The sequence below is a fragment of the Mytilus galloprovincialis genome, chromosome 10 (assembly GCF_965363235.1).
Source record: "Mytilus galloprovincialis chromosome 10, xbMytGall1.hap1.1, whole genome shotgun sequence".
In the NCBI taxonomy this organism is placed as follows: Eukaryota; Metazoa; Mollusca; class Bivalvia; order Mytilida; family Mytilidae; genus Mytilus; species Mytilus galloprovincialis.
The window spans coordinates 67,419,484-67,429,463 of NC_134847.1; the positions used below are offsets into that span (position 1 = coordinate 67,419,484).

At 32.0% G+C, this 9,980-nt stretch overlaps 1 protein-coding gene across 1 annotated transcript; it reads left to right on the forward strand.

The window, feature by feature from the left end:
• The first annotated feature begins 210 nt into the window (after positions 1-210).
• Positions 211-9,031, forward strand: LOC143049299 (uncharacterized). The gene is made up of 4 exons (XM_076222982.1): positions 211-619; positions 1,698-1,791; positions 2,656-2,877; positions 8,581-9,031. The coding sequence occupies exons 1-4, from the start codon at positions 290-292 to the stop codon at positions 8,805-8,807; spliced, it is 873 nt and encodes a 290-aa protein (XP_076079097.1). The 5' UTR covers positions 211-289; the 3' UTR covers positions 8,808-9,031.
• The last annotated feature ends 949 nt before the right edge of the window (positions 9,032-9,980 follow it).

Sequence of the window (9,980 nt, forward strand, 5' to 3'; positions counted from 1 at the left end):
TTTGACAAAACAGGCATAAAACAAAATCAACGAACTTGACTCAATATTTCAAGTTTTCCATTTAGTATTTTGTTATGACAAATTTAATAGACTTGGACATTTAAAATATCTGGGTAATCTCTACGACTTTTAAATTGTTTTGCTAATTGATCAATACAAAATTGTTTAAAGTTAGAACCATATATATGTATTTATTGGTGTACACTTATGCAATCCAATTTCATCGTTAATAGTTGATGATGTGAAAGAGGTAGAATGGTTTTGATTTACAGGCTACAAAAAGATAGCAATGTTTTCATACATGTACTTATATGTGACGATTATGGCATCATTGTTCCTTCTGACTAAACTATCTTCCCAACACCAGACACACGGACTGTTCCGTATTCAACCAGATAAAAGTAATACAAGACTTGATGGATTCGTGTATCGTACTTTTGAGAATATGTCGCCAAGGTTATGTTTTGATAAATGTATACGGAGACCAAAATGCTATTCATACAACTACAACCGATATATTTTAAAATGTGAACTAAATGTCAAACCAAAGGCTGATGCTACTCTGGATTTTAACACTCAGAATGGATACATCTATGTAGAAATAGATCCTTATAGACGCGTAAGTCATGTTTTGAAAATATACAAAAAAAATCGTTCTTACTAAAAGAGGAATACTTTAATAAAATAGAGGACGTTTACTAACCATTTTTTCTGGTCGTATCTTTAGAAAACGAATATTTTAACCAAAAAAAAATGCATTTAGTACCCATTTTATAAAAGTTTCATTATGTTTGACACTTAATGAGTAATGCATCGTAGTAACGAGAATTGTTATGAAAACTTTGTAAAAGAGGGGCGAAAAATTACAGAGAGACATTCAAACTCATAGATCAGAAATAAACTAACAACACCATGGCAAAAAAGAAAAGGAAAAACAACAGTACACAAAATACAACACAAAAAATTAAAGATAAAGCATCACGAACCCAACAAAAAAATTGGGGTAATATTAGGTGCTCTGGAAGAGTAAGAAGATCCTGTTCCACGTATGACACCCCTCGTGTTACTCATGTTATAACAAACATGGTAAATAGTCTAATTCGGTAGATCATATTCGTAAAAAGGGGACTGGATTGTAGTCACTACATTAAGAACATATCTGATATCATCTGTGTAACGGATATTCCATAACGGTCAACCAACTCGTGATGGCGTCCGTGTTTACGAATATTATTATAAGGGATGATTTCAAGTTCACCATATAAAACTCTTGGTTTAATAGCTTCCGTGTGAGCAGGAACCCGGGAATATCGTATCAATTGGGAGACATGTAAATGATATTTCTTAGACTTATTGGTCGACTTTATGTTACGTTCATCTTGATAACACATTTGTGGTCATTTGTCGTCTGTGGACATTGTCTCTTTATGCAACCGTAACATAGATCAGCAATTCTAAATAGTTATTGCGACATTTAAAAAACAAAAACATGTTCTAATAGCTCCTCAATTATATGAGTATTTATGCATTCTTAGTTATTTAGATTTTTGTGGTTTAAATGTTTCTGGTAATTTTTTATTGCAATTTATACAATTAGTTGTATTATTCCGACTTAAAAGTTGCAATTGCTTAACAATTCCAAAAGGTAGAAATAAGTAAAACAACTTTAATAGAAAGGTCTGTTTATTACTTTATAGGTTTCTAACTATGACCCGTGTATTGAAAATCTTTGTCAGGAAGGAGAAAGCTGTCAAAGTGTATCAAAAGGCGGGAATATTTGCATTATAGATGGTAAGTAGAGATGAAAGGAAGTAAAAAATATGCTTTACACGAAAAATCAATGGTTCTGTCTAGATAGGGTACGGGAAACTTTATCTCTGTAATTGATCTTATGAAAACAATTGGCGTTGGTTTATAAAGCTTAGATTTCGATTAGAATTTGTGGATTGAACTAGGTAGAACAGGCGTAAAGAGCAACCTATTTAAAAATTGTAAATCCTGTATGAAAATATATTGTCTTTACAATTTGCATTGCTTACATTAAAGATGTTTTTGGCTTTTCAGACAGATACGGTGATTACTTAAATAGTGCCAAAAGTATAATATTGGAACATTAAGTTACATATAACAGTAATATACACAAAAAAAATGAATGTAAAACAATTTTTCCTAGTATTATATACACAAATACTGATTTAAAACGATTAAATTTCAAAACATTTGTGTGAAAGACAACAATAAGCAGCAACTGATATATCTTAACAACATTAAAATTTACTACAACCAGTAATTGATTTCTTTTTTGTTATTTAGCTTAAAAGAGGGTCGAAAAATACCAGAGGGACATTGAAACTCATAGATAAAAAAACTCACAACGTCATGGCTTAAAAACAAAAGACAAATGATCAATTTGTTATGCAGGTAGAAAATGAAAGTCTCTAATTCTGATGAAAATAAGGACTGCAGAAATATAAGGCTTGGCATTGTTTCATTCTACTTCGTCTGAAATTTGATACATTTTTCGCAATGATAAAGTCAACTTACAGTAGTCTTTGTTTTAACCCTTTCTTATATCTAACTTCGAAATGCCCGAATATTCCTACAATCGTGTACAATCATTATGTATTTGACTAATAAATGATATTTTTTTCACAGAATGTCACTTTCAGCCGCCACTTACAAATGTTGCAGTAGGGAAGAGTACACAACAGAGCTCAGATTTTAATGGTTATCCTTCTTCATACGCTGTTGATGATGACATAAATACCCTTTCAATAACATCTGAACAAAATTTACCCTACTGGTGGGTAGATCTTGGAGACACGTTCACTATAACTCAAATCTATATTATAAATAGAATGAGCTGCGGCGGCTGTGGTAAGTAAAATATAACATTTATTATTTAGAAGAAAGTACAGTCAACATTTAGATATTACATTAAGTGTGTAAATCATATGCTATATAATAACTGATCAATTCATGAAAGTGGTCAATATATCATCCACAAGGAAACACACCAAACCTTGAAATATCTTAAAATGCCCTGTACCAAGTCAGGGAAATGGCCATTGTTATATTATAGTTCGTTTCTGTCTTTGTTACATTTTAATTTTGTGTTTTTTTTTTATGTCGTAATTCTCTTATATATAATTAGTTTTCCTCAGTTTTAGTTTGTAACTCGGATTTGTTTTTTCTCTATCGATTTATGAATTTCGAACAGCGGTATACTACTGTTGCCTTTATTTTTCACCTTACTCGTATAAATTATTTTGTTTTTGTATTCTAATAAAAATCATGTTTCAGCTGTTTGTTCCTCCTTGAAGCCTAAAAAATATACTACTAACGCAAACAATTTGTTACGCTTAAATTTAGTTACTTAAAAGTAAAATAACAAAAATACAGAACTCTGAGGAAAATTCAAAACGGAAATTACGTAATCAAATGACCAAACAATTGCTCAAACACATTGAACGAAAACGATACATTGTAACAATGGTATATTCCTGACTTAGTACAGGCATTGCTTACCAAATGATCAACAGAAAATAATATTTACCAGATGTCACTATTGACCCACTGTTATACATTTATTTTGATAGATTCTAAGACTAATTGAAAAGGTACAATATCAATCTTGCAGGGCCTCTAAAATTGGGAGAAAGGACTAGAATTAGTTAATGCTTCAAAATATGTGGATACTGTTTATAAATAGATACATTAATATAAGTCACGATAGTATCTAAAATAATATAAGTATAATTTTTTATAACTCTACAAATGCCATATGCATACTTTTACCCTTGTTCATATCATTTTGATGACCATGGTGACTTTGGTATTGTTCTTCGAATGATGGCTTTTCATTAGAATTTTCTTCCAGTTTTCCCGTCTCATTTACTGTAAAACAAACATTAGTTTATACTTTGATATTCTTTACAAAACCTGTGAATGTCGTAATCTTGAAAGTTCTTAAAATGACCAAACCGATAGTAAAATGAAGAAACCACTCCACTATATATCTATATGAAACTATTCAAATTTTAGTCGCCTATCTATCTTTTAAAAATGAGATTTTTAGTGTATTTCAGAAATGTGGTCATATGGACCAAAGTCCTGAAATATATATTTCCACATCACTCGTCAAAAAGCTTCATTTATTGACTATTTAACAATATCAATATGCAGATAACATGATAACCAGTAATACATACCGTTTCGATCAAATTTACAAATGATTAATTGAATCCGAAAGTTCGAGAGACTGGTATATGAAGGGACGTTTGAATGTATAAAATGCCTTTGAAAAATCTTGTTTGAACCTTCGACCTTTAATGTGTTGTCGTTATCTGCGATGTCTTGAATTTCCCGGAAATAAAACTTATATAACGAAAGTTCGGAATTTTGTCAGCAATTATTAGCGATTCTTATTTCTGTCATTTATTCTTAAAAAAAAACGACAACAAAAAACACAAACTTAGCATTCAATGTTTAACGTAAACATTAATTTTTTTTTTCAAAATAATAGGAGCTACTTAATAAATTTCAGTACAGAACACCGTAATGGTATTAGTAGAAATCAAAATATACACATGTGCTATATTTGTTCTCTGGTTAGCGAGAGAGAAATTTAAATTGGTCTTGGCGTTCCGACAGAAAATGATGTTTAGCTTTTTTTTTTTAAATCAATCAGCGTGTGTATGTGTTGTGAGTTATTGGAGTTAGCTGTTACACATAAGAATTCTTCGGGATTACTTGTGTAAAATGTACTAACAGAACTTTTAGTGTTTTTTTAAATTGCGTGTATTGCATATTCGTTAGTTTTAGTTGCAAGAGTGGTGTCGCACAAAGCGGTATAACTCCGATCTAAATAGGTTACAACTGTATTCTATGGTCGTTGTGGTGTTGAGATAAAATAAAACATAACTAAAAATATTGTTACATTTACAATATTATTGGAAGACGGAAAGATTAAGTTTCAAAAGCTTAAAAAAAAGCCCCCCCCCCCCAAAAAAAAAAATAAATAAAATAAAACAAAACAGTGTCAAAAGCTATTGTAAAGTACTTTAGCTGCTTACTAGTATATCTATTTTATGCCCCACCTACGATAGTAGAGGGGCATTATGTTTTCTGGTCTGTGGCTCCGTTCGTCCGTCTGTGCGTCCGTTCGTCCGTCTGTGCGTCCCTTCAGGTTAAAGTTTTTGGTCAAGGTAGTTTTTTATGAAGCTGAAGTCCAATCAACTTGAAACTTAGTAGACTTGTTGCTTATGATATGATCTTTCTAATTTTAAAGCCAAATTAGACTTTTGACCCCAATTTCACGGTCCTCTGCACATAGAAAATGAAAATGGGAGTTTCAGGTTAAAGTTTTTGGTCAAGGTAGTTTTTGGTGAAGCTGAAGTCCAATGAACTTGAAACTTAGTAAACTCGTTGCTTATGATATAATCTTTTTAATTTTGAAGCCAAATTAGACTTTTGACCCCAATTTCACGGTCCACTGAACATAGAAAATGAAAGTGGGAGTTTCAGGTTAAAGTTTTTGGTCAAGGTAGTTTTTGGTGAAGCTGAAGTCCAATCAACTTAAAACTTAGTACATATGTTCCCTAAAGTATAATCTTTCTAATTGTAATACCAAATTAGATTAGTACCCAATTTCACGGTCCATGGAACATGGACAAGGATAGTGTGAGTGGGGCATCCGTGTACTTTGGACACATTCTTGTTTTAACATCAATCAACTATAACTGTGTTTATATATAAATTTTTTAATACGTTTTTGTCAATGTGATGTTTATGTATATACTCTTCATGAGAACGACTTTCAATCTATTTAATATGTGTATTGATAGCTGTATAGCAACTGTAAACTTTAAGTAAACTACTGTTGACTATAACTCAACAAGCAGGTCATACTTTATTCTTTATCATTCATATGGTGTTGCCAGATCAATTTCCGTTTTGATAATGTAAAACAATTAAAAGATCACTGATTACGTTTGTTATCTAGGGGAAATGGTAGGTCAGTCAAACAGTCAAAACAGTGGTTTTTTTTTAAAAATACCACCAAACGTTGTTAGTTTACGTTTTTGACACAGTAAAAGATTAGTCAAAACACTAAAACGAAACCAACGACCTAATGTAATTTTATTTAAATCATACGGAAACGTCTGATTGTTTACGTTCAACTCTAATCTACACTTGGGACAGTGGTATAAGCGCACACAATAAGAACAAATTGTAAAAGTCGGTATCAATTGGCTGAACTCAAAAGACCGGTACGAAGCACAAAAACATCACATATAAACTATAGACACACTCCATCGAAATATGTGTACCTGCAGTGACTGATCATTAGTTCAGAGCAAATTAGGACTAACAACAAAGGATCATTTAGTTGTTATGATGCGTATTTAAAGTTTCGGGCTTTACAAAAACTATCCCATTAAAAAAATAGGATAACAGATAATTCTATTATTTTAACTGCATCACTTAGCAATGCTAGTGGGAATTGTTAAAAGTACATCCGATGTAATTTAAATTTGCTTTGACAACTTTTCATAAACTATTTGGCATCTTTATATCGTAATTACAAGATGGAAAACCATATGGAGTCCATAGTAAAGACATTGCAGTTTAAACTACTAATTTGAATATGCACATCAACTATTTTCGGGACAACAGTCATCTTTAATATACCACAACCAACATACTAGTAGGAGCCTTTAACGATTGTCTTGGTTGCCAAGGTTACAGATTGGTGTGACCATAACTGAATTGCCTGGCATTTTAACTGTTCAGTAATGTTGTGAAAAGTTGACTACTGCTCCGATGTATCTTAACATTGGAAATAAAAGCAGGAGGTTTGCCTAACCATAAAACCAGGTCCAACCCAAATTTTATTTTAAATGTTCTGAGTCCTGTATCAAGACAGGGTTTGGCAGTTATCAATTATTCAGTTCAGTGTATGTTGGCGTTTGTTTTGAAGTAGCAGTTCAGTGTTTCTGGTACTCCGTTGTTTTCCTCTTATAGTAGTAGTTGATGTGTTTCCGTCGGTTTTGGTTTGTGACCCGGATTGAGTTTGATTAATATAGATTTATGACTATTGAACAGCTGTATACTACTGTTGTCTTTTATTGGCAACAAAAATCATACATAAACTTCGAATTATTGCTTAGATTTGGGGAAATACATTTATCACTCTGTTTAAAGATTAACAGCATACTTACATTACACATTTTGATGAAGATGAACTCTATGATTATTTTATATCAAAGATAAAGTTCTGATCGGTTTAAAAATGTAGGAGACAGTGTACATGTGTAATCCTTAATAATTCGTAAAGTATTCATTTATACTGGCCAAATTTATTTCTAATATTGAAAACTATATAGGCAGGTACACTGGATCATTAATCAATAACCTGGGTAATTACAGAAGGATTGACGAAGAACTTTACAGAATTATTGATGAATATTACTTTAAAATGTTATTATCATAAATGAAGGGTGACAATATTACCTTTCTATTCAAAATTCAAAATACACAACTGACATTAACAGTCCTAGTCTTGATATCTCAGTGGATGATTTGTAAAAAAAAATGTTTATTAACATCAATTGACACTAGTTGTATGCGTGCACTTCATAATGTGAATCAAATATAATAAATCAGTTAAATATTGTAATTGGAAATTAATAATGTAATAGTGATAGATAACTAAAAGGGTTTACAAATACGCAACAGATGGTGTTCTCTGTAATTAGGAATGTCAACATATCTCCTTTTTTTCTAAATGCGGAATGAGCATTACAATCTCTAGTCTTTAAATCAAAGTTTTACAATATGGCTAGCATGTATCAATTGATACTGGCCATATTTGTACTTTGCCTTGAAAGTGAAAAATACAGTGTTATAGTATTATAAGTAATTTTAAAATTTAGTAACGTATTATGTATTGAATTCGAATAGAAATGTAAAACAGTACTCTAGATTTTCATATGTAAAAGGTATCAATCGTCTTTGAGCATTGATGTACCATCGAAAATAATATACCGGCATCATACACTATTAATTCTTACAACAAAATCAATGGGCCTTCTATAAGAATGTGATCTTAGTATGGTCTTCAACTGATAAGGATATGTTGCTTTTCTGTTAAAAGATCATAAGTTTATTTGGAAAGTTGACTTTCATAAGGTTAGGACCGCACCCATTTTTAAATAACAACAAAATACTATTACATACACGAGAAAGAAACAGCCTGATTTGTAATAAAATAGTAATATAACTTGAACCAATGACAACAATTGTTCGAGGCTTTGGAACTATGAATTATGAAGCAGATATGAAAACATGACAAACAAAAAAGTTCACATTATCCGAGTTCAAAATGTATAAGGGTGCATGAATATAACTCGGTGTTTTTTTTCTCTCTGTTCTTGTAATTCAGTGGGTTTTTGTTTGATGTTGTCATGTTTTGTAATTCTTCTAAGTTGCCTGATTCTAACAAAATAATGGCACTTAATTAAAAACACTGATAATTTCTGGGCACCCAACTACATAATAGGTCCTTCTTTTTTGCAGGAAATAGATTACGTAACCTTGATATTAGTGTTGGCAATTCACTGGATAGCATGGTTGTGTGTGTACATTATGATGGACCAGGATCAGACGGTGAACATCTTGTATTTAACTTGGAAAAGGAAGTAGTAGGTCGTTACGTTAAACTACAAATCATCGGTACCGAATACTTGCAACTGACAGAAGTTAGAGTATTTGGATATCCACCAGAAACAAATTTTTGTAAATAACTTTAAATTGAGCTCACACATTGCTTTGAAATGACGAGAGGAAGTGAAGGTCTTCGTTTCTTTGACATGATAAAACAGAACTGGTTTAGCTTTTCACTATATTTTGTATTCCTGCATGTTCATGACGTTTTGTGCAAAATCTTTTCTGAATACTTTTGTCGCATCTAGAGTGTAGAACGATATGACCTCTATATTATTATTTTTTAATTGTTTTGCTTTTCTATTTGTAATGGCCTGACCATTAAGTATAACCAACGATTGGGCTCAAGCAGAAAAGACTATCAGGTGCTGCATGATACTTTAATCAAGAGTCAATCTAACAAATGGTAAAAAGCTGAAAAACAAATGAAATACAATTTTACAATGTGTTCAATTAATGTTATTAAAACGAAATGTCAAAAGTAATAGATAGCACAGTCCGTTGAATCCGAGAAAATGTTGTACTTTCAAGAGCAGTTAAATTTCCAGTGTTTCACAGAGAGAATGTTCAAATATGTATAGAGTAATTTGAAGGCTTCAAAAACAATGTTGTAAAGTTAACTCACTCTGTGGTTAGCCACGAATTGTGTCCTAGATGACGTTTGTCCTTTGAAAAGTTCTCCAGAACTGGTATGACCTTGCAATGTTCAGTTTGAGAGAGGGAAAGGTAGCGACGGTACGATGTTTTAACGTTAAAGATGAATAATCCTCCTAGGTTGGAACACATAAATAGATTAAGAATATAATCAAACGAACTATATAAATTACGGAACGGTGTAACAGAATACTCCCCGTCTGATGTCTATCTGATATCACTTTTCCATAACTTAATCGCATATGAATATATGAAATAAATAAAATCCGAACATAAATTGATTATGTACAAGAGTAATGTCCACTATTGGTCGTATGAGAAATGTCAGGTTTCAACTTCCGGCATTTCACTATAAAGTTTCCAGAATAGATTAATTCCACGGAAAACTGGGTTTGGCACAGTTTCTTGTCCTATGAAGAAGGATCTCTCCAATGAGATCGCTGTGATTTGTAGAATGTTCCATAGCTGTTGTTGAGGTAGTAGGAACTGTTTTCTCCAACGTTGTTAGACGGCGACGACGGTTGAAGGTGGTCCTCCGGTGGGTATGACGAGAGCTAATACTCGGTCCTCTTCCAGTTTGGCGAAATGTCACATCTTTT